This window comes from Cygnus atratus, chromosome 5, assembly GCF_013377495.2.
Source record: "Cygnus atratus isolate AKBS03 ecotype Queensland, Australia chromosome 5, CAtr_DNAZoo_HiC_assembly, whole genome shotgun sequence".
In the NCBI taxonomy this organism is placed as follows: Eukaryota; Metazoa; Chordata; class Aves; order Anseriformes; family Anatidae; genus Cygnus; species Cygnus atratus.
This window is the reverse complement of record NC_066366.1, coordinates 28,399,541-28,424,186: the sequence shown is the minus strand read 5'-3', so window position 1 is coordinate 28,424,186 and position 24,646 is coordinate 28,399,541. Positions and strand designations below refer to the sequence as shown.

Genomic DNA, 24,646 nt, shown 5'->3' with positions numbered 1-24,646 from the left:
AGAGCTTCGTTCCAGACACACAGCCACATTCTTCCCTGCTGACATGATCCCAGAGACTGCAGTGATGCAGGATAAAACCAAAAAATGCTTTAATTGGGCTTCCGGCATGACTTATCTTCATTATTGCCAGTAACTCAAATCCTTATTACTCTCATACCATTCCAAGACTGCCACCTAAGGAGCTTTTTCGTGCTTCTGAGCTTCTTATGCAGCAATCCAAGCACATAGACCCACAGAGGCTCTGATGCTACTCCTGTAATATTGCAGCTCCGCAAGCTGCACAGAATTTGAATAGTCACAGGGCTGCCATTTTGAGTGTCCTTGACAGCCTTAAGAAATAAAGAATCAAACCAGCCTTACAACTGAACATTGTGTTGAAGTTGTAAGACATACTTGTTCCAGGTACAGTCACCCACTTTTTTAGCAACAGATAGTTTTGTTGTCAGATTACACCTTTTTCTTACCAAAAGGGTTCACATCAATTGCCTTGCAGCAAACCTTGGCAGCATGGTGGGCTGCATCAGACAGCATTTGTGGAATATAGAGGGAGGCGATCCTTCCCCTCTCCCCAGTACTGGTGCGGCCACACCTGGGGTGCTGTGTCCAGGTCTGGGCTCCCCTGTACAAGAGACATGGGCAGACTGAAGAGAGGGGCCATGAAGATGATGACAGGCTTGGAGCATCTCCCCGATAAGGAAAGGCTGAGAGCTGGGACTGATCAGCCTGAGGAGAAGGCTCAGTGCGTGTGTATAAATACCTGATGAGAGGGGATGAAGGAGAGGGAGCCAGATTTTTCTACTGAAAATAAAAACACGTGAAATTTCATGTGAATATGAGAGAAGAGTTTGCTTTAAGGGCAGTCAAAGACTGGCACAGAGAGGTGCTGGAGTCCCTCGGACGTGCCCCTGGGCACCCTGCTCTGGGTGGCCCTGCCTGAGCAGGGCTCGGACCAGGTGGGCTCCAGGGGTGATTTTGTGTATTGTGGTGGCTGAATTTGCAGGTTATCACCATCCTACAGAATACTAGTTAGAGGGCCCGACAGAGAGCAGCGCTTTAAAGATTGCCCAAAACAGCCGGGCCTCGGGCCGGGCAGGATGAGGCGAGCAGCCCTCAGGCAGAGCCCCCCGCCCGGCCTGCTCGCTTTTGCCACGTCCCGGCTCGGCGGCCTCACCGTGCCGCCGCGCCTACAACTCCCAGCGTGCACCGCTGCCCCCCCGGCGGCGCAGGGAGCCGGGGCGCGGCCGCGGGCCGGCCGCGGGGCACGCTGGGAGTTGGAGTCGGGCGTTGGCGGTTGCGCAGCATCGGCCGGGGCCGCGCGGCGCTGTGGGTCTCTCCGGGAACGAGGCAGCCATCGCCGCCGCCGCCGCCGCCGAGAGCGCCTTCCCGCAGCACGCAGCGCCCGAGCCACGGTGAGCGGCGGCGGCGGGGCGGGCGCCGAGGGCGGCGAGCGGGCTCCGGGCGGCTTTGCGGGGCCGGGCCGGGCCCGCCGCGGGGCGCCGCGGTAATGGAGGCAGCGGCCGAGGGCGGCTCCCGGCATGGCGGGGCCGCGAGGGGCCGGCCCGGCCCGGCCCTGCACGGCGGGAGCCCCGCGGCCTGCCCCGCCTGAGGCCGCTTTGTGCCAGGCGGCGGGGCCCGTCCCCTTCCCCAGCCCCGCGGTGCCGCTCGGGCAGCGCCCGAAACGAGGGCTGCGGCCGGGCCTCGCCGTGCGTTAACGCGCGGTTATGTAAGGCCGGCCGGCCGGGCCCGCGGCAGGCTGCAGGGGGGGCGGTGGGACCCGCTGGCAGCCCTCGGGGCTGGGCCTACGCACGGGCGTGAGAACGCCAGCGGGAGCCCCAAGGAGGGGGTGGCTGCAAAGGGGATGGCTACAAAGGGCCGCGTAGGCCTTGCGGAGGGAATGCGGCCTTTTCGCATCGGTAGCGGGCATCTCGGGCCGTGGTTCCGTGATAATTCAGAGTAATCTAAGTGAGTGCCGTCCCACTGCCCTCCCCTCCCCGCGAGAAGCCCTATATCTCCCATCTTTCCACATTCTGCCCCTTCTCCGATGGCACAGCAAGCCAAGCGAACAAGCTACTCAATAGAAACCTAACGGGCATTAACACGGAAGGTGAATCACACTGATCCAAAATGCTGCATCCAGAGTGCCTTTCCAGTGCCAGCCCAGTGTGTAGGAAGAACACTCGATGTGCTTTGCAGCCTGCGGTCCTCACACAAGGCCATGTTGAATTGCTGTTCCCCAGGGCTCGGATTCTTTGTGTTTTGTGTGACAGCAAGCTTACCGAGTGAGCCAAATAATTAACGTTTTTTAGTCACAGGAACATAAAATTTTCTAAATTACGTGAACTTACAACTAAATAGCACACAAATAATCTTTTTTTAAACTAAATGCTCAGATCAATAAGCCAATATTAAAATAAAAAGGAAGCACGTTGTCACCTCTGGGGTTATGAATGTGGGGTGCTTTTCCACTGAAAGAGTGACATAGTCAAGGTAAACAATGGGGCTTCCATAAAATATCCAAAATTATGTATCCTGAATCAATCAATAGTTTTAAAAATCTGAATATCCGGAATGGCCTTTGTTTTTGCCCTTGTTGAAATCTCGTGACATCAAACTGTCTTTTCATAACTGTTTTTTCATTAAAAAACAGAATTTTACGATTAGTGCAAACCAAAATAATTTGATTAATACAGTTTGTCTTTTGGATTCTAATATAACAGTTATTGGATTAGTCTCTTCAGGCAAAAGCAAGCGTTTGAGATTGTTTTATGTTGTTATTCTAATGATTAACATTTTTAACTATTGTTAGCTTCTTAAATTCATCTTAGAGCTTATGGAGTGGGGTTTCTTTTTGTGCTCTGTGGCACAAAAACCTGGCTAGTGTAGCAACTAACAAAACCATTATTTGAGATAGCAGGAGTCTTTAAATTACATGACTAAAAAGAACAAAGGTGGGAGTTCTCTATAGGTTCTGCTAAAAGTAAGACAGGAATTTCTCACTTTTCTGGCTATAGACAAGAGTCAGGTTTTTAACACGTATACCTTGAGGACAATAAAAACAAATTCCAATTAACCAAGTTTTCTGAGATGTAAAAGTGATCTTAATCACCCTCTTTTATATTAGTCAATTTGATAAGCAATGGTGTTTCCTTTCTTAGCATCAGACTTAAGATGAGTGGCTGCCGTGTCTTTGTTGGTCACTTAAGCTCACGTGCTCGGGAACGGGATGTGGAAAAATTCTTCAAAGGATACGGACGCATACGAGAAATACATCTAAAAAATGGATTTGGATTTGTGGTAAGTAGTACCTTATTTTGTCTTGCTTGGAGTTACTAGTCTCGGTAGCCCGAAGTCAAGGAAGGGCAAATGCTGGAGATAATAATAGTTCCATTAGGAAATGGAAAATATTAACGTACATTTCGGATTGCTTTACAGATGATGTGATTAGTTTTCTTTCACTCATTAAGCTTTTTCCTTGTTTTCTGCAAGGTCTTGCTCAAAACCTTGTTAATATTCTAACTACGTTAAATGCATCCTGAACCTGATTGTTGTCTTCCTTGGCATTTAGATTTTAACCCTTCGTTCTGCAGACAGTATAAATAGCCTGTTAAGACACTATAAAACTCAACCAAATCTTGACCTAGAGAAACGTTTTTATAGTTTCTCTCTCACTCCTAGTCTGCTTGGTCATATTTCTAAATTATGTCCTGGCGTAAAACAAAGTAATTGGCTAAGACAACAGGTGTAATAGGTGCTTGCTGTTGGATTTAAACAGCACAGCTTAAACTGTCGTGCAGCTAAAGTTAGGCATATTCACCATCATCCTTTGTTCATAATGCATATGTTTTTCTCAGGCTAGTAAACAAAACACAGTTCATTGGATCTTAGTTTCCTACCGCTGCTTTTTGACCTCCGGGTTCCTAAACTGTTACCCAGTTCTTTGCGGCTTCCCAGGCTGACTGAGGATCAGGCCGTTTCTTTGCTGTTATCTCCCGAGAACTGGCCATTCTGCAGCACCAAATTCCAACTGGAAGGGTTTATACTGCCCTTACACAGCAGTGGGCTTACATGCCATTTGTTCTGCCGTGGTCCTGCTTGTGTGAAGCTATGGGAAAAGAAGAAAAAAAAAAAACATGCTTTGCCTGCTTAAGTTTCATATGAATATTACTTCTTAACTCCTACACGTGCCAGTTCCTGGTTGCAGCGCGAGCTACTTCTTGTTGACTGCCGCCAGTAGGTAAATACCTCCCTCTTGAAGTCTGGAGGTAAATGGCTGGTCTGCAGTTGAGCAGGAGTTTATTTAGTCCATCGTTTCCAGTTGGTGCTACTTCTCAATTGCCTTTCCCTGAGCATTTCTCTTCTCTTCTTGGGCAGGGCTGTTGACTCATTCAGGAAAGCTTCTGTTGAGCTTCTGTACGTGAGTCAGCCAACCTTCCTTCCTCCCTTCTCCAGTTCCTAGGTAGTGGCATTTGCCTTTCAAAGTTTACAAATAAGCTTCAATAATTGTCCCATAACTCTGTCAAAAACATTTAGTTGTTCCCATTATGAAGTTTTTTTCTTCTTTCTGAATGAAATGTTGCCTAGGTAGCTTGTGTCCTTTGCCTTTTCTCCTGTCACCGTGCACCCACGTGAGGAACATACTTCCATCATTTCTGTAACTGCGTTTTAGGTTTTGGAGGACCCTGACTAGATCCCCTTTGAGCCTTCTCTTCACCAGGCTGAACAAACACGACTCTCTCAACCTTTCATCATCTATTAAGTTCTCCAACCTTCTGATCAGCTTTGGTCACCCCCTGCTGGTCCTGCTCCAGGTTTCCAATGTGTGTCTTGAGCTGGAGAGACCAAAAGTGGACAGAGTGTTCCATGTGTGGCCTAGCAGATACCAAGCAGGGTGGAATAATCCTGACTCTTGGCCTGCTGGGTGTATTCCTACAGGTGCAGCCCAGGACATGGTTTGCTTTCGTTGCTGCAAGGCCATACTGCTGATGTAAAGCTGGCATGCTCTCCATGAGGATTCCCATGTACTTTTCAGCAGAGCTCCACTCCAGCCACTCAGACCCCAGCCTGTACTGCTTCCTGGAATTACTGTGTCCCGTGTGCAGGACTTTACATTTATCTGTGTTAAAACTTGTAGTTTTTGTTGGAGTAATCATTCAGCCTATCATGTGCTCTCTGCATGGTGTTTTTAATTTTTTTGTTTCTTCTAGTGTGTCTATTTCTCCTCCTAGTTTGGTGTCATCCACAAAATTGGTGAGGGTGCATTCAGTCCTGCCATCCGGGTCATTTATAAAAACATTGAATAGTAATAGCCCTTGAGGTATTCCACTCGTGGCTGGCTGTCAGTCCCTCTTTGTTTTCAGTTATTTAAAATCTGTATAAAACCTTTTAAAAACCAAAGTGATTCTGGTTTAACATTGTTGTAAAAGAAAAAAGCGCAGTTTAGTCTGCTTGATCTGAATCATTGCTTGATCTTTGAAACTAATTATTTTCACTTAAATTCTGTAGATTTCAATACAGAATCTCTTCAAACATAAGAGCTAGTATGTGAAGCTAGATGGACTTGCAGCCATTCAGCGTCTTAGAAACCAGCTGGAATCAGTGGGAGTTGTAGGTGCTAACTACACACCTTAGTGTTGTTAATGATGGGTCTAAATAAGTTTTCCCAGATCATTTCTGCGTCATTGTGCAGGGTTGCGTGATGTTTGGTAGTGAAGCAGATTTCGGTGCGGGATGGGGCGGAAAGCATAAGCCAGTTTTGCTTCTGAAAAGCTGTTTACAGTTATAAAAACACTTTCTTCCACTTGAAGCTCTTTCTGTTCATTGCTCTCAAGCTGCATTTCCACGTTTTTGTTTTCCCCAGAATGCTGTTGGTTTAAGCGTTCCCTATCCAACTGCCTGCTCTCAACGCTTGCTTTCTTCCTTTTCTCCCCTTGCCTTCACTTGGTGTTACCGCACTTGTTCAGCCACATGATAAGCCTACCTGGGAAGCTGATCTATTTGAAAAATAACACTGTCTTTTTCACCCCACCTCCTGCAGCAAGTGTGCTGTTTTTCATCTGGATAGGTTTCTTGACCTAGTTTCCTGCAGAGCTGTACAAACAGCTTTGCCAAGAACCAGTGGGCTGGATAGTGGGCAGGGTCTACTCAAGCTGACTAAAGCAGCATTGCTGCCAAAAGTGAAGCAGCAGATTCCATTGCAACAGTGTATGGAATTGCACATCACAGCTGATCCGGACCCACAGGTTGCCAGTGCTAAAGAGGGGCTTATCTTTCTTGCTCGTCTTACACAGGCACCTTTTTTCCAGAGTAGTGAGCTGAATTAGCTCAGAAAAAAATCGGAAGTTTTTTTTTCTGTCTTGCTGTTTCTTTGCCAATTCAGTAAAAATTGAATTCTTAGGAGGGTTTTGGAAGCGTGCTGCTCTCCTGCTTTTGACTGCAGTTGGATCAGATCAAGCTGTTACATAGGATTTCCCTGCATGTAGGGCTGTGTTTTAAACTGTATACCTTGCAATGATCCTCCCACCCCTCCTCCAAAAGATATTTTAGATATTTCTGTAATAATCCAAGTAATTTAATTTATTTTATGTAGATTCCCCAAATAATTATACTGAAATAGCCAAGGGAGGCAAAAGGAGTGTGCAGAGTGCAGGTAGAAGGAATGGTCCTGGCTTTTCAGTCATTAATGTGCCAGGAGTCCACTCCCTTGTTCAAAGTTCTGTCTGCTACTTGCTGCAGAATTTGAAAATTTATAAAGAAAGCGTGTTTTCTAGCATTTGAATATTCTATGAGGGAAAATAATTCTATATTCCCATTTCTTTTATAGGAATTCGAAGACCACAGGGATGCTGATGATGCAATTTATGAACTAAATGGTAAAGAGTTGTGTGATGAAAGGTAAGCTGGATACATTTTCCTTTAATGACCTTAAAGCAAGAGTGTTTTGCATCTAGATGTGGCACGTTAGCTTGTGCTGACACCTGTTTGTCATGGCTCTGTGATGTGTTACACCTTCCGTAACTTCATCTGAAGAGATTTATTTGGATATGTTGACTTCAGAAAATAAGTTGATGATAACCTTTCCTCATTTGGGGTGTTGCCCTTCAGTTTGCGACAAGATGGTCGGTAGTGATTGCATGTTACAGTCGTTTTCGTTTAGATTGTGGAAATTGGTTTTAGGTTATTAGGTTGCTGTTACTCCTTTTGGTATCTTTTTCACTCTGTGATTAATTTTGGGCTCTGTTTCAATTACATTTGCTAAACCAATTACAGACCCATGACAATTTTCATGAAAGTCTTGAGGGAGATGAGTGAGGCAGGAGAGTACCATTGTTCTGCCTCTTTAAGAAATGCCAGTGACTGTATTATGAAGTATTGCTTGTAAGGGCAAGATGCTTCTTGTTTGTGCACATGTGGTTCCAGTTGCGAAAGATTTCAATCGCTCTCAAATACTTACTTTTTTTGTTCGCTTGTTTTGTTGCATAAGGGTTACAATTGAGCATGCTCGAGCCCGAAGAGGAAGGGGCAGATTCCCGCAACGGTTCAGTTATTACCAGTCGACGAGCGGATCTAGGTAGGTGGTCTGGACTCTGTTTCCTCAAGCAGAGTGACTGAAGAACCGTACTATACTATTGCTTTCTTCCCGTGCGTGGAGCTAGGGATCCAGCTCTGTTTTCCTTGCGGAGCTTCACGGCAGAGGTTTTACGTTCTCAAACCTTGGAGATCCATTACTGTTATTTACCTCTTTTGGCTGAGGAGAATGTGGTCTTTAAAGCAGTTTAACTGGCTCGCAGAGATTCACAAACACCTTTTGAAATGCTCCCCCTCCTTGTTGTAGGCACTGCATTGGTCTCGCTTCCTACTGTTGTGTAAGTGATGTGAAGGATTAACGCTGCAGTCGGGTTGGCTGTTCTTAACGCTAAATCAAGGAAAATGCCAGAGCTTCTCTGCTGAGGTTTCTGTCATTAAACTGAGCTTACAAGCTAAGTAGAAGTGTTGTGGAATAATAGTTCTCCAAGGTATTTACTATCTAACCAAGCTGTCACGTTTCCAGCTGTATGGTTATCAAAACGCTGACTTCGTCACAGTGCGCAAAAGGAACTGTATTTCAGAAGCAGGGCTAGGGGACAAGATGCTAGCACGTGCAGAAGCATTTAAATACCAGCTTTGCTGACTGAACAGGTGCCTTCTGAAGGAGAGCCTCTGTTCAACAACGAAATCTGAAAAGCAGGATATAGCTCATGTGGAATACCTGTAGTGGACCTACAGTATTCGTGGCCGTGTTCACTTTCAGTGAATTGAGCCAGTGGTGAATCTTGCGCCACGTTGCAGTGAATTTTGTGAAGTTCTGCAGCTTTGCATATATTCCACCAAATAAGCACATTTAGATCTCTGTACTTTATGTCTACCTATCTATGCTCGAAATAATTCACTCTGTAAAAACATCTGTAGCTGTGGCCTACACAGAGTAGCAGTCGGAAGAAAGAGGAAGATTTAACTGACGTAAACCTCTGCATTTCTTTCAAAGACAGAATTGCAGCCAGTTACGAACCAGTGTCTGGAGCATCTAATTTGCATATGCAAGTATGCTAATTAGATTATTTTTTCTTTAGCGGCAGTAACCTTGATGCGGTATAATTGATCCGAGGTCCAGGCTAAAAGTGGACTTTTAAAGTAGGAAGTGTGATTGGAGGTCGTGGGCGTCTGACGTTGTAGTCATGTTCATGACGTCAGACTGCCGATGCCAGACAGGAAGAGACTTCGGTTTGCAATAATGGAAAAATGAGACTCAGCCTGCCAGTTTTGGGACTCTGGGACCTCTGTTTAAATGCTCTGAAGATCTGGATGTTCTGAAAAAAATTGGGACACTTGGAGGTATGCACTGAAATGAAATTGCCTATGCTTCAGTGTACAAATCAATACGCACAATTTAGGGTTATGTTTTTGTGGGAGGAGAAGATAAGAATAATTTACTCTGAGGTCAGTGTTCTTAATTCTTGAGTCTTTTTGTAGTAATACGAAGTAGTGCCATTGTTAGAATCCTGCATTACTTATCAAAAGGCTGGCATATGTTTTTCCATAGTTCTCAGATCCCTTTGGATTCAAATGGCTAGGATTAGGATCAGAAATAGCCTGCAAGGGCAGTATTTTTTCCGGATGTCTTACTGTTCTTTTCTGTATGAATATTTTTAAGCCATATTTTCATTTTCGAGATGGTCTTTAATCTTCGGTTAAGGGGAAAAAAAAAATCCACTTTCATTCAGGAACTGTAAACTGCCTCGGTTATTTCAAGGTAACCAGTTATCTAGATCTCTTTTTACTAAAATAAGAATATTTCTACCCACAAGAACGTTGAATATAGGTCATGTATAAATACTGACAAGTGATTTGACATTTAGAAGCATGAATTAAGATGCCATTAAATTATGCCTCAAATTGCTGAGTTGAAGCTGAATTTATCCTACTAACTAAAAAATAAAAATAAAATATTGCACTTAAGATGAATATCCTCCAAACCCCTATGTGTGAGCCAAGCCTGTTAAATGATGAAATTAAACTAATTATTTTTGAAGTTTTTTTATTCTATTAGGCACTTGTTTCAGTGTATCTAGAAAAATGGCAGCTGTATTGACTGCATTGGCATAATGTTCATCATCAAAATCCTCTTTATTCCCCTTTTTACAGCTGTTCTCTTGTAGCGGACTCTTAGGTATGTTTTTGACTAGGGAGAATCAAATCTGCAGTCCAGCAATAAGGAAAATACTTGACTCAAATCTTGCAGCAAACTACAGAAAACATTAGATTTCTTACGTGCTAAATTCCTTACACTGGAGATATTTTTTTTTCCCCTCTGAACTCTTCTAGCCGGTATGGACCTCCTGTTCGTACTGAACACAGGATCATAGTTGAAAACCTTTCGTCCCGTATCAGCTGGCAGGTGAGTTACCATCTTTTCTTTTTTTTTTACACTTCATTTTTCTGCCCTGTAGGTAAACTGCTCTCAACCTAATTTTGTATTAAAGCCATCATAAATATTTGATGCAAATAAAAAATAGGCAAAAAAGTCAGTGATTGCTAACAATTAGCATTCAAACAGTTAAAGAAGTCTTTGGTTTCACAGCTGTGCAAATAGTTCTGTAAATAGATTTTGTAGTTGGGAACTGATTCTTGCTTACTTGTGTTTACCAACTGATAAAACATGAAACAACTCTAGATTGTTTCTAAATTACTGAAGAATGACATCTATTCAAACCATGTCATCCTTTTGTAATACAATAAGCATGCATTTGGTTTGATTGAAATGTATGGTCTTTCCTTACATTTTACAAAATACTTATGTGATGCATGACTGAGAAGTCGTAATGCATCGTTAATAAAGGAAGTCTTAAGAAAGCTGCTGTGTAAAGCATGCTTACTGTAGATACTAAAAAAGAACCCTGTCATCTTCTAATGATGAAATAAATCATCTTCTGAAGATTTCTTACCACTTTTCTGTCTTTTTTTTCTTGCCTCGTGCTAATGTTTTCCAAATTTTCTAGCTGGCTTTTAAACAGAATAAACACATAATCAGTTTCTTCACTTGTTCTGTGCAGTGTACAGTCTGTATAGAACGTTTAGTTTTTGTTGAATATTCAAAGAGTTGGTCTTGCAGCGAAGTCCACTTGAGGCTGTTTTGCTTGCCTGGAGCTCCACTGATGTGTCTCATAAGAGCTTGGGTGCAGATAAATAGAAGAACTAGGATTGTTCATCTTCTGTGTGGTGGGTTCAAAAAGTTCCTAATTGTGTGATTATGTTAATTTCCGAAAAACCAGAAAAACAAATTCTGAATTGATGTAATGAGTTAGTGGATTTCATCTAAATCACTTCTGGGTATACTATACAATTATGTATTGGAAGAGATCATTAGAAAACAAACAAAAACAAACAAACAAAAAATAGTATTTGGAAACAACAGTAGGTACCAGAGAAGTAAGCTAGAATATAGTGTTAAAGAGATTAAATCTTACAATGCTGTTCAGTGTTAAATTCATAACTTGGAGGAAAAAATGAACATTTCTGAAACTTTCTTTTACTTGTGAATATTTATAATGGCTTTACGCGTCTTACTGTTTTAGACTGAAGCCCCCCCCCAATATAGTTTTCATGGTGATGAATCTTTAGGATTCTAGTTACATGTTTTAATGACTGTTTTATATGTATAATAAGTTACAATAAGAGACTTTACTTCTTGATACCTGCCTAAAGAGATGGTCACTTGAAGCTAAAATCCATGTGCAAGCCTCATTTAGTTTTGAAGCTGTCCTGCTTTGATACTGATACTGTTTTAACTTCTTTTAACTATGCTACTTACACAACGGATTCAGATAGCTAATACATTAACAATAGTGGCATTATTACTCCTTTCTAATCCTCGAGCTTCTGGCAGCCACAACTGATACGGAACCTTGCTTTAAAACTTGTGTGCATCTTTTCATCTTTGGTGTGTGCAGATCCCCATGCTTTGAGAACTTCTGTCTCCTTTAAGAGTTACTGTGTTGAGATATTAAAAAGATAAATGAGTAAAATTATAATATTTCTTTTCAGATCAGCTTCTTTGAACCATTGATGATATTGTTAATAGATAATTTCATACCTAAGTAGTAGACAATTTTGTCAGAATTCTCCTTATTTTAGTGAATGCATTTCTGCATGTTCAGAGCTTTCCAGCCACTTACTAGTTCTTCAGTGTCTGTGAATTTCCAAACAGTTGGGAAACTGGCTCTGTGTTACTTGAAGATCTAACTTTTAATACGTGCTTTGCCTATTTACAGTTGTCCTACACCTTGTTGTCTTTTGATGCCAAGGACAACAGGGTATCCTTGTGCTGTTTAAGGTGAATCAGAACAGTAAAGTTAGAGAATAAAATTTGACTTGGGTTTAACAAACAAAAAAACAAACTAGATAACTTTAAAACATTCCCCAAATTCTACTTATCTTGCACACTTAGTCTCTTGAATAATAACGTCGGCATCTTAATTATGTTGATGTTACTCTTTTGAATTATATTTCATGATAATCTTTAGGAGTCAACGTACTGTCTGGCAAGGGGGCCTCAGTTTTAAAAACTAAAATTTTTTAAATTAGAAAATAATGACGTAGTTTAATATTTTTAACTTTCTCTTGATTTACTAGTCCTGGTCTGGTTAAGTTTTCATTGACTTAAGCAGAGCCAAAATTTTGTTCTTAACTTCTAAATTGGGTTAAACATGCTGAGATTGAAATACTACTTCTAATGATGGTGCAGAGCCCATTTTTCATTTGCTATTACAATTAAGTTTCTTTGTGTTAAGCACACGTGAAACAAGGGGAATAATCTACTAGTTTGCATGTGCCAGTTTTTAAAATTAAACTATAGAATTCTAATTAGGATAGTAGATAAAACTAAGCCTTCTTATATCCAGTGGCAAATGTTATAAAGTTTTTCTTGGCTTTTTGTTTTGTAGTCTTTTCTTCCTTAAGCATATTTCTAACCAAGTGCATTTTGAACCTCTTCTAACAACCTTGATTTGGTTAACCCTCATTTTTCTGGTGTGGAGGAGAAAGAACCAAAGATTTGGGGGTTTCTAGTGGCTGAAATTCTAGGGTTTGGCCTGTTCTGAATTTTCCTTTTGGTTCCTGTGACACTCCTGTTTTTTGGCAATCTAGATCTTGGTTTGCCTGGGTTTGATCTCGATTGGCTAGCACAGATCATCCTCGGGTTCTTTAGCCACTTCTGGAGACTATGTCCAGTGCTTTCAGGGCCTCTGGTACCTCGGTGAAGCAAATTGCTATGAGCCATCACTGCCTTTCTCATGTAAGAGAGTTCCTCTTGGCCAGCTAGGTATTGGACAAGCAACTCTTTGCTTAAGGTACCTTCTTATATCATCTGCCACTTGTGGCGTGCTGCGGTAAGTAGTCTGGGACTATAAAATACCAGATACGGTTTGGTAAAAAGTAGTGGTTTAACTTCTGCAAATATTCAGTTGTTTAGTGACCTTTCACATTGTTTTTCTTGTACTTTATGCTACTGTGGGGCAAGTAGTTTCATAGTGTGTGTGTGTTTAGCCTCTATTAAGTTAAACGCAAGGATGTCTATTGACATGACGCTGTAGTGTGACAGAATAATTAGTTGAAATCTAAGAAAAAATGCTCTTATAAAATTATTTATTATATGCTAATTAAACCTATTTGCCTTTAATTTTGTTGTGAAGTTGGGGAAGAGAGCGTATAGAATGAATTTGTCTAAGTATACTGGATTGTCAGTTACCTGGGACATTAATCCTCATAGTATTAAAATTTGCATTTAATACTATGTTGCTTTTCATCTGATGTAGTTCTGATATCAATGCATATGTTGGTATTTTAAGTTTTGTACTGTTTCCATAACAGCTATTTTGTGATGCAGGGTCATTTGCAAAGCATTATTTTATTCAGTGTCGTAAGTGAGGGGTTCTTTCTATATGTAGCTGCTATTAGATAGACTGAGTTTCAGAAACTGATTTTTCTAAATTGTAGGTATATATAGAGGGGGAAAAAAAAGCATTATGCAGTTTTAGTGGAGAGAGTTCTAGGGGGATGTTGTCTACTGCTAGCTGACTTTTTTGTGTTGTGTTTAAGGCTAAAATGTTGACTTTTACTGCAGGACTTGAAAGATGTCATGAGAAAGGCAGGGGAGGTCACCTATGTGGATGCACACAGAAACAACAGGAATGAAGGGTAAGTTCATGTTTGTATATAAATCTGTGTGATAATGAAAACCATTAAGGCGAGATTATTATTCCTGTAATATAAAAATAAATGAAACGTAGCTATATGGTCTGGCTTAGCTTGGCTGAAATTTCTCAAATTTAAAATAATAAATAAACCTGTCAGTAAGCAGGAGTTCAGAAGGGGTATTGAACTCTTGTCTGTCCTCCACAATGAAAGCAACGTCAAAACAGAAGGGAGGAAAGTCAACAGTTGTTTTCTTTAACTTAGGAGTTATTTATGTATAGCCATTTATGATCTAATTCTGATTTCTGAGGCCAAAATATCGCCTGTCTGTAGCTACTTTGCACTGGTTCAGCAGGCAAAGTCATGAGAAATGAACATAACCAAGGAAAAGAGGTGAAAAACCAAAGAAGGGATTATTTATTCACTGTTACCATTTCCCCAGTTGGTGCAGGTTTGTGTAGCTTCCTGGATTTTTATCACCTCATTGCAGATGAAAGCTTCAGTAATGTTTAAGAAGATGTGAAAGGTCTATGTATGGCTAGGCCTGTTAGGGTCATATTTTCCTGCCATCAAGTTAGAAATTAGCTTTGAGATGATAAAACATCAAGCTGCGAATCAACAGATTTTAAAAGGTTTGAACTTGTTCTCCTTGCTTTCTCAGTTTCTAAATTTTTTTTGTCTTTCCTGATGGTGTATAGGGTTGTGGAATTTGCATCTTACAGTGATATGAAGAGTGCGCTGGAAAAATTGGATGGCACTGAGCTGAATGGACGCAGAATTAAACTGATTGAAGATCACAGAAGGCATAGGTATGTCAGCTGACTTGATAAAATTCTGCTGAGGGTGTGGATTTGGGTAGTATTAACGCCAAAATTTGATTATCTAATTCTTTGGTCCCAAGCTAAATATCACAGCAAAGAAGCACTTTCTAGCAGTATAAACAGGTTAGGTAAGATCTGACTTGCTAAAAATAGAGTGAATAGAATGCGTTAGGATGAGAGTTAAGGAGAAATTTTTAAAATAAAACAACAATTTATATTTAAAAGGATTATAAGCTATGAATTTTGATATTAAATTCCTTTTAATTTATTGGGAAACCGTGCATTTCACAGCCCTGTGAAATGCCTCTCAGATTATTGTGAAAGCCAACTTTTTCATGAGAATAAAAAAAGATTAGCTTCCTCGCATTCTTCCCAAAGCAGTTCTGCCACTTAGTCATAAAAGCAGGTTAGCTGCAGCTCTCTCATTAAGTCTCTTAAAAATAAATCTATTTCTTTCCATGAAAAAGGGTTGTATAACTAGAGACTGTGTTAAACTCTTGAGTCTTGAAGTGTAGTGGTGGTATGTGCCAGAGCCATTTTTAGCATCTTGAAAAAACCCTAACTAATTCGCATGGGCGTTTCTAGAGAGACTGAAGACTACAGGTATGAATTTTCATTTTTGTGCTTTTCTTGAGAAATGGCTAAAAATTGTTTGCTCTCAGAGATTGGGAGGAAGGAGAGGAAGGAGGCAGAAAATGGGAAAGGCCTTTTCCTTTTCTTAGGTGGTTCTTATTTTGTCAAACTAGCAGAGAATGTTAAGGCTAGCAGTTCCTGGTATCCTTGGCCTAAGATGTTATTTGATAGAACTAACAGAAAGAGCAGCTCTCTCAAATAACTGAATGCTGTGCTTAGTGCGTTCAGATGTTCAGCTGGAAGCGCTGTGTACACAAAGCAGTTACATAAAGTAGGAAATGGGACTACAGCTTTTAATTGTGTTTCTTTAGAAGCAGATCTCGATCAAGGAGTTACTCAAGATCTCGCAGCAAATCCAAGTCTACCGGATCTTCCAGATCATACAGCCGGTCCAGGTCTAGGTCAAGATCAAGGTCCAGATCCAGGTCTAGGTCCAGGTCTCGCTCGCGATCCCGGTCCCGATCCCGGTCTCGCTCTCGCAGCCGTACACCTAAAAAGAGCTATTCCCAGAAGAGCCACCGCTCCAGCTTGCTAGCTTCTTCCCCGTCTCCCTCTTCTTCTAAAAGAAAATCTCGTTCTAGGTCGAGCTCTGCTCATAGCCGTAGTTAACCTGCTCTTAGAGATGTATTAATACGTTTAATTTGATTCAAGTTTCTTGAAGACTTGAGATGAATTACACATGAGAACTGGGAGGGGAAGAGTTAACATGATGAAAGGGTAACCTCCTTTTACATTGCCAAAGTGCCTGTCATCAAATAGGCCATCTCTGTGAGGAGGGGCTGTCGGCTTTCTCCTTTCAGTGAAGTCTGGAGTGGGAAGTCTTTTTTTGTTATTTTTTTCCTGCTATTAGTAAACATTTCTATCATAGATATAATATGTACACATAATGCTGAGGTAATGGGATGAGACAATACGCTGCTTTCTCCCTCTCCTGCCCCCAAATTCCCCTCCACCTTCAAGGCCTTTGACTTCCAAAATACTACGTTATCTTTTGTCCTTGGTATTAAGTCCGAGAACGAGAAGTATAGATTTTATTCCTTAAAGTTCTGTGGCTACTTTTCTGTGTGAGTATGAATGGACCAGCTGAATTTAGTTTAGAGTTCACTTTTTTCCCCCATTGCTTGGCTTAACAGGCTGTTTAAGTTCCAGCTTTAAATGACCTTGATAATAAGCTTAATTTGCAACAGACTTTCAGGAATACATGTTGGCCAGTTGAATATTGTTCATTTGGTTAGTGAAAGAATACAATGTTAACCAGTAAGGAATGCTGGATTTTCCTGTTAAAATGAGTCATACCATTCAGATGTCAGGATTATTGGGAATCCATTATACTAATTTTCCAGTAATTCACTAGTATGTGTTATTGTATGTAGAGGCCTTATTTGACAGGTGACTCCATAAAACTGCACAGAAATGTCAATATGCATGTCCATGTTTTTAATGTTTATAAAAGTGGCATAGCTTTCATACCCAGATGTATGATACTGAATATTGTGTGTATGACTAGAAATAGTCTTGACGGAAAGGAAGGTTGTTTTAGTAAAGGACAGCAGCAAAAATTCCCAGGAAAAGTGTAGTCAGTTGTAACAAGAAAAGTTAATCATGTTAAAGGGTAAAGAGGATAATTTCTTTAAATCTCCTGAATGCACAGTTTTGATTAATAGAAATTTCCACTGCAAATACTGTTTGTTCTTATAATTTGGAATAAGATTTTTTTAACTTCTGGATTGTTAAAGAAGGGAAACATTTTTGGAAAAATACATGTAAATTAAACTCAGTCTTACATGTGTTTAAATGTACCAATCCTAATAAAAATAAAACCTTTTTCTGGCTTACCTTGCAGTGTTGTGTACTAGTGTTACGTGGTGTTGTTCACTTCATACAGTCTTGCAAACACGATCGCAAGGAAACTTACTTGAAGGTGTACCCTTGTGAAAGCAAGCAAAATGTAAACTAGAAACCAGTTGTGATGTAAGTAATCAGATCCTGTCTAAAAGGATGACTGGATAGGATTTTCCTGTCGTGGCCATCGGTGTTTCAGAGACCTGATCACAAATAATAGTCTCTCTGCTGTCCTTGCAGAACTATTTGTGTTACTGACCTTCTTGTCCCCAGTTTGACAGAAGAACCAACAGCCAAATGTCAATACAGGAATTTTCATGTAAGTAAAACCATTTGGAACATTTGAAATACAGTTCCAGGAACTCTTACATTGCCTACACTACTTCTGTTAATCTAAAGCACCAAGACAGACACCATTACTAGAGGAAGTTTCTGCTAATCATGTTTGCATGCTTGGCTTGATGTTACCTGAATTTTTACTTCAGCAAAACAGAAGGAACAAATAGGAATCACTTTGCAAAGGAATCTTGCTAGAAGTGACTACATTGGGAAAGCTGGGATTTGCTCAATTTTGCTAAGTTGCTTGCTTTGGTAAATTTGTGATGTTACCAAAAACCTTCCAAAATGTCCACTTCTTGCCTAGAACCTTTGAGATTGGCAAGTGCAGTACTGGAGACCTTGAGTGCTCCTGGCTACAACATGCTTACCTTGCAAATAGTGTAAATACAGAGCTTGTGAATGTACAATAAAGAATCAAAAGTGAATAGTAACAATGTTATTCCCCTTGCATAATTTTCTCTTGATTTACTCAGAAGTGGCAAACACAGGTGGGGAAAGAAAGGTAGGTAGTTGCAGAAATGCAAGCTACGTTTTTCCGTTTTTCAGTTGTGTTTAAAGTTTAGACATTACTTGACGTGTAAAATGAGCTACAGTTTTGTACACTTAATAACTTTGATGAAGGATGACTCATCGTGCCACTGTAAATTGGTCATATCAGACCTCAACTTGGAGAAGCAAACCCAATCCGGAATTTTTAGTTTTAGGGCATCTGAATTGGTGGAGAAATTTTAAAAAAAAAAAGTTCCACAGCCTGAATAAAATAGCCTGAGGCCAGCAAGTATAGAAAAGTCCTGAGAGGAAAGATGGACTAGAGTAGAAAGAAGCAGTGAAGTAAAAAAGGACAGAGGGAGTTTCAATTTTGAGAGGTGGCAGCTTTAGTGTCAAAGACTGTAAAGATACACGTTAGAAGGAAACAAGACCTTTATTACTGATGACAGTAGTTCAAATTTAGAAGTTTCCTTATGCATGTGATCTTACGATAAACAGATTTGGGAATGTGTGTACTTGTTTGCTTCGCTTAAAAGTATTTGGTACTCTGCAGAAGAGCAAAAGGTCTAAAGAAACACTACCTGTGTTTCTGTGAGTAGTGTCTGTGATTCAGGTAGGCATCTTGATTAGAAGAAATAAACTTGGCAGACTCATCAGGGAACACGGTATAGTATGAGACTTGGCTGAACTATTGTATTTCAGAAGCCAGTTTATTTTTAAAATAGAACACTTTTAGATTTGCATTGGAACAAATTATTTACCAGGTGCCTTAGTTCCAACACTACAGGGCACAGGAATGAAAGCCCAGCTTTAAAATAACCATAAATAAACTCCTTTAATGTACTGAAGTCACAGCTTTTACAGGCAGTATGTTCTAACATCTGACACTTTACATGAGAACAAGTAAACCTGTCATTACTCCTGCCTTTATCCTCCTAGCCTGGGCCTTGAAGAGCAGTTTTTGTAAATTTCTCCTCAGTAAATGGAGGTGACATAAGACAGTGCAAATGTTAAATTTATTTTAGTTGTAAGGGTTCCACCTATGCCTTGGGGGTGCAGTTGAACAATATGGCGAAGATGATCTAGCTGCTCACTGCTGGGAAGAGGAACTGCTGTCCCTGCTCCTGCCCGTTGTCTTGTGCCAGCTCTGATGCTCATCTGATCCTCCATAAGCAATCTCGATTCTATCACAGAGTGGATACTTCAGGTCTCCTGAAGTATTGCTTTTACCAGTTCTCTCTGAATCTGATACATGGCGGGAGGAAGTGGAATTGTGACCTGGGGTGTAACTCCCCCGTGATCCTTCTGGTTCTCTCACAAGCATAAGTATCCTATTATCCCCAAAAATAAGAGATTTTTTCTGTGACGTGTATCGCATTTCTTTATTATTTGTTACATTTTTGTAAATTTAACACATGACTCTTCAACCAAGGGTATCCAAGTAGTTTGTGAAGATAAATAAACTTTGATATAATTGGCCATGTCACATCACTGGTTTACAGGTGAGAAAAGCAAAGCAAGTGGTTAAGGGTATTCACCTGTAGTTGAAAAGTAAGGGAGTTTCAGGAACAGGATGGGAGTGTGCCTGAAATGAAGGCCAGGATTCCTCATTGAATAGATTCATCTCTGACTCCTGCCATCTAGTGGCTGTACTTGCTGCCACTGCTTGTGGAGTCATGAAACGGGCTCAGGTTTGTTTCCTCACAGAAGAGAAAAAAATATTTTAAAACTGATGTGAAATAGAAGTGTGCTTCAGAGTAAGAAGAAATGCCTAAAATGGATTTCCAGACATCTTCACTTGCAGTTGTTATGTTTGCCGTCCTCTCTTGAAGGCTATAGTTTGTGCTTCCATAAATTCTCTAGCCCTTTTCTAGATGTTGCTCCTCATTCTCAGCAGCAGTTCTTATGCATCGGTTCCCAAACAGCTGCTTCTAGCCCTAGGCATCTAATCAAAGCTGGGCTTGGTTGCAGGGCCAGCAAGGCATTAGGAATAAACAGTGGGGGCAACAGTTAAGTAGCACAGCCCTAGCAAATACTGCTAGTAGCTGTTGCACTGTAATTGCCAGCCTCATCTCTTCAATTCTGAACCTTCTCTGGTGCAAGGACATTTGCCATTCACTTTATAAGCAAGAATGCACAGGAACTTTAGCACTTTTTTTTTTTTTAAGGTGCAGGTAGCATCTGTTTCCCAATGATTTCCACAGGAGTTGCGATGTCTCTACGTTATTTTTTAACTAGCTCTCTAGTTGTTCCATCGAGGTCAAGAGTCACACAGACACCCTGGAAGCAGGATGGCTCTTCTGATGCGCGTGTTCAATCAGGCCGTGTACAGGAATCTGGAGAGCTGAATGCTCTTGCAGGATAAAACAAAAAAAAATTGCCTTGGAAAATGCAACCCTCGTGCCCCTTAGGAGCTGTAGTAGCCTGGGGGAACAACCCTTTTCAGTAAAGTTCCCCTAGCTTATGCTGAGAGACCTATCTGAGCTCAGACCTCAGCTCCAGGTGGCCTGGTGGTGGAGGACATTGCCCACATGTGCGGGGAAGGAGGCTGGATCTGGGAACTGTTCAGACTGGGGCTGACAGACTTTTTCAGTCTAAACAGCTTTTTTTTTTCCAGCTGTTTTGTTGGAATGGGAACACTCCACTTCTGGGGTGCTGGGAATCTGTGCCTGACATAGATCACTCGAGTTTTTGCTATTTGTCAGTCAGAGTTCGTGCTGTGCGGGTGGGGATGGCAGGGAGCACCCAGCTGAGGGGAGCTTGGCTGGGCCTGTACGCGCAGTGCTCCCCACCCTGCGCAGGGCTGGGGGCCGCCGGGTCTGACATGGGCAGCCCTCAGCACTGCCTGCCCCTGCTGCTGCACCCCGGTCCTAGCGCTGAATATTGTACAGCTCCTAAATGGCTTCGGTTTTCTCACAAGGGTTTTGGAAACGTGTGATTTCCAGACAGTTTCCTCCATTCCCCCTGTGTAGCAATTGTTATCTGGAAGGCTAAATGCTGTGCATACAGTACCTGAGGGTGTTTCCCCTTTTACTAGCCATGCCATCAGTTACCCCTCCACCCCCTCTCTCTACAAACCTGCAAGAGAGTTGTTAGCCATTCACCCTGGGGCTGATTTGCTAGGACAATACCGCCGATGAGCGAACAGTTACGCCTAGCAGAGGCCTGGGGCTGGGGGGCATGCAAGCAGGGTGCTCTGTGCACATCAGCTGCATGGGATGCAGCAGATAAACTGACTACACGTAAAGCAGCCATTCCAGCCCTGGCTCGACTCGGCACCGAAAGGAAAGTGTAAGGCTTAACAGGCTGAGGGCCTGGGTAAGAAACAAGGCCGCATTATGTTCTGTAGTGAAATACTAGGTAATGGCAACCCTGCAGGCCTGGGTAGTCTGGAGATGTTCAAAGGACAATCGCTACTATTGATTTGCTGGGCCTGATGAGGGAGTGACGAGGGAGAGGCGAGAGTGAAAGGTAAAACCCGCTCTTCAAGATTAATGAAGGGCTTAAAATAAAAGACAAAGAGTTTCACAGGAACTGAACGATACTCTTGTGTGGTGTAGCGGCTGTTTCCTGTAACCAGGGTCTCCTCTCCCCGTTCTTCCTTTCCTATCCTCGAAAATCCATGTGCTGTGTGGGTGTTCAGCAATGACAGGTTGAGCTGGAAAGGTCCAGATCAACATGCTTAGAGTAGATGCTTCAGTCCAGGCCAGGAACTGCTCTCTGTGTATGTGTGCATATGTACATGAGGTACATCGCTGAAGACCCTGAGATCAGGTCCAGCAGGACCCTATATGCATGCTTATTTTATTTTGCCCAACAACTAGTTCTAAGGCAAGGATTTCTCCTTGCATTCCAGAGGCCTACAGATATTACTTTGCGGCTTGCAGAGGTAAGATATAGCAGGTCATGCTTTTAAAGGAAGTGAGCACTTCCTGGTCTAGCTGAAGTCATTAAAATCTGCAAATGCTCACACTGTAGAACCTTGAAAGCAGAGGTACCACAAACTGATTGTTAAAATTTGGGTGAGATTTTACCTGGGAGTGAAGAGGAGGTGTTGCAGCAAATGGTGCCATTACAATGACAGGAAAGGAAAGTAAGAAAAGATAACACAGGGAAAGAAAGGAAACTGGATAAAATCCTTGGATTTTATACCTATGCCTGAAAGAATTATTCTTCAGTCTTGGTGAATGGGGCTCTGTGTCTAAGCACTACTCACCACTGTGAGCCCTGCCTGCCTAAGCCATGCACTGCAGTGAAGCTTCAGATCGTACTGTCCGTTTAACAAAAAGTACAAGCAAGCAGCTCTGCTGTTTCTTATAGACATGGCCACTGCCATGTTTTCTGCATCACTGCCAGTTCCTGTGAATGCCTAACTGAAAATTGATCTGCTCAAAAAAAAAAAAAATCTCATATCTTTAAGAAACTTCCTCACTCTTTTCCTTCAAATTGTCATAGCCTATTATAGCACTTAGAAAAAACACTGCTGTAGACTGCTCTTCCAGGTTTGCCAAAATGCTTGCTGCAAGCTTTCTGCCCACACCTGCCCTCCACCTGTTTCAGTTTGCTATACCCTTTTCCAGTCCTGGCACTTGTATGGTCTAAAATCCACATATGCTCATTATATGACCTTCCCTGAACTTCTTTTATTCCAGTAACTCATCTCTCTTATCCTTGAATGCCAAAAGAATCACACTTTGCTGTATTGTTCAGTAAGAATGAATGATAGTCAGTATATAACTTTTGAGATCCCAAATCTCTAAATTTACTTAGTTCAGTTAGTATCTTGAAAACCTGCACTGCACACTCTCCCATTTGTCTATGTAACCTGAACAACAGTAATAGCTGTGTGTGGAAAAACAGTGCAATGAGTGGTTTGTGCTTATACTCACAGTGGAGAAGTGGTGTTACGTAGCAGCCAACGCTGAGGTGGACTTGGGTCTAAAGTTGCCCCATGCACTGCTACACCATGACTGTGCACTTTACATAACAGTGGGGTTTGTCCAGTATATCAGCAATTAGACAGGGCACCAGAGTGTCAGCTGCAATGCTGTGCTATTGAAGGAAACTGCAGCATACCTTATTATCAGATATATCATGTGAAGCAAGCAACAGCCGTAGCATGGAGTTCATGGGCTGGAGGAGGCGGGGGTTGCTGGAGCCAAATGTGTTCTTTGGGAGCTTCCAGACCACACTGCAGCCATCCCCAGTCCCTGACTTGTTGGATATTCTAGCACCAGGCAGAATGTTACAGGCCGAGGGAAGGTGGCTGTTTGTGGAAAGCTCTCCCTGGTTACAGGACCAGCATGGGGTTACAGCTAAGGTACCTGCACCCCATCCCCAGGTCTCTTGCCACAACATTCACTAGCCTCCAAACTGCACAATCTCCCTCTGTAAAATATGCAGGATGATGCTGAGTACTGTAAATCCTTCTATCGTCCTGGATGATTCTCCAACCCACTCTGCGAGCTCAAGACAGGTGTTACAGCCTGAGTTGCCTCAGACATTTCGCAGCACAGCAGTGCTTGCAAGAGTATTCAGCTCTCTTGCCCAGGGCTGGTGCACCATGAAGACAGACCGAGAACCCCTCTGCTCCCACGGGGTCCCTTCGCGCCAGCCATTTGCAGAAAGCATCACGGCCCCTTTGCTGCGGGAGGTTAGCTGGGAGCCCACCAGATGGTGCTGTAACACTGCCTCAACGAAATACCCTTTCTAGAGGAAACTTGAAAAACCCATCTTAAAATAGCCCTGGTGACCCAAACCTTTGTGGAAAAAAAATATGTATTTATGTACCAAAAATACACAACACCACCACTGACTAGAGAACTGGAAACTCTGCCTTCCTCCGCTCGTGTGGTTTCCGGCATGCTCACCTGCCGGGGGAGCGGAAGGACGAGGAGGGGGAGCGGGGGCCTCAAAAACCAGCCGAAGGAGCCGAGGCATGCGCAGCTCCCTCGAAGGATCTGCTGGCAGCCCACCTGCGTGTCCCTTCCCATCCCGCTGTCTGCCCTTGGTCTGCCTCTGCCCTGAGGAGCACTGCGAGGAAGACCCGAGGGCTGCAGGCCTGTTTCTGACTCTGCTGCAGCTCCTGAGGGACGCAGGGCACAGCTTGACAAAGGGCACACGTGGCCTGCCTTTGCGGCCACCAGCAGGGCAGCGGGGTGAGGGGGGCGGCCAAATTAAGATCCAGATACTAAACTGCAACGGTAAAAACCACAAGGCAACCACCCAGGAAACCTTCACAGGCTGTTCTTGAGAGTGGTTGGTGAGGCTTAGAAGTAGTGAGAGCTTACAAGTCATTCTTTTCTGAACCAGACTGAGAAAAATAAAACTGCTGAGGAACCAGCCCCCCCCTCTCCCCACACACGCGCGCACACGTGTACCCACAGGAGCTACCCAGAAGTGGGGCTGGCACCCTTCTCCTGCCACTGCCCTGTTTCCAGCCGGTCTTAGCTACACTTTCAATGGTGCCACTCTTCTAAAGCAGTCTGGTGACAAAGAGGCTTCAGGAAATAGTTTCTGGCTTGGTCTGGACAGAATTTCCAGCGGTCTGGGTGTGCCTTCTGAGCTGATGGCTTTTCTGCTGTGTTTTACCATCCAACGGGGAAGTAGCCCTCTCACAGCAGGCTGGCCAGGGGCTCTCTCCCCAGGCATGCCTTCTCCTGTTAAGCCCTTTGCAAGCCAGCTCACCGCAGCAGCCTCAAACTGCAGGGTCCCCTAACCACATCGGGGCTCGGGGGGGGCAGGCCGAGGCAGCACACCTACCGCCGGTGAAGAGGTGAAGTTTTCTTTTCTCATCG

The 24,646-nt window shown here is 42.7% G+C and overlaps 1 protein-coding gene and 1 long non-coding RNA gene across 3 annotated transcripts; one reads left to right on the top strand and one right to left on the bottom strand.

The window, feature by feature from the left end:
- Positions 1-3,946, bottom strand: LOC118244431 (uncharacterized). Its single transcript, XR_004777537.1, has 3 exons — positions 3,894-3,946; positions 3,306-3,366; positions 1-56 (listed from the first exon to the last, which is right to left on the bottom strand). It is a non-coding gene; the product is annotated as an uncharacterized LOC118244431 (long non-coding RNA).
- LOC118244430 (serine/arginine-rich splicing factor 5-like) lies at positions 1,244-17,014 on the top strand. Of its 2 annotated transcripts, none has more exons than XM_035539421.2 (8): positions 1,244-1,409; positions 3,156-3,294; positions 6,821-6,891; positions 7,481-7,567; positions 9,859-9,931; positions 13,655-13,728; positions 14,424-14,534; positions 15,491-17,014. In XM_035539421.2, exons 2-8 carry the CDS (start codon positions 3,169-3,171, stop codon positions 15,786-15,788), a joined length of 840 nt encoding a protein of 279 aa, XP_035395314.1. In that variant the 5' UTR covers positions 1,244-1,409; positions 3,156-3,168; the 3' UTR covers positions 15,789-17,014. The 2 variants fall into 2 exon arrangements, with proteins under 2 accessions (XP_035395314.1, XP_035395316.1); XM_035539423.2 differs by lacking the exon at positions 1,244-1,409 and adding an exon at positions 1,630-1,962.
- The last annotated feature ends 7,632 nt before the right edge of the window (positions 17,015-24,646 follow it).

Excerpts from the sequence above, each read along its gene's own strand:
- LOC118244430 (XM_035539421.2), top strand. The coding sequence starts at position 3,169 with ATGAGTGGCTGCCGTGTCTTTGTTGGTCACTTAAGCTCACGTGCTCGG. Across the intron at positions 9,932-13,654 it reads CGTCCCGTATCAGCTGGCAG|GACTTGAAAGATGTCATGAG; the intron begins GTGAGTTACCAT and ends CTTTTACTGCAG. Across the intron at positions 14,535-15,490 it reads GAAGATCACAGAAGGCATAG|AAGCAGATCTCGATCAAGGA; the intron begins GTATGTCAGCTG and ends GTGTTTCTTTAG.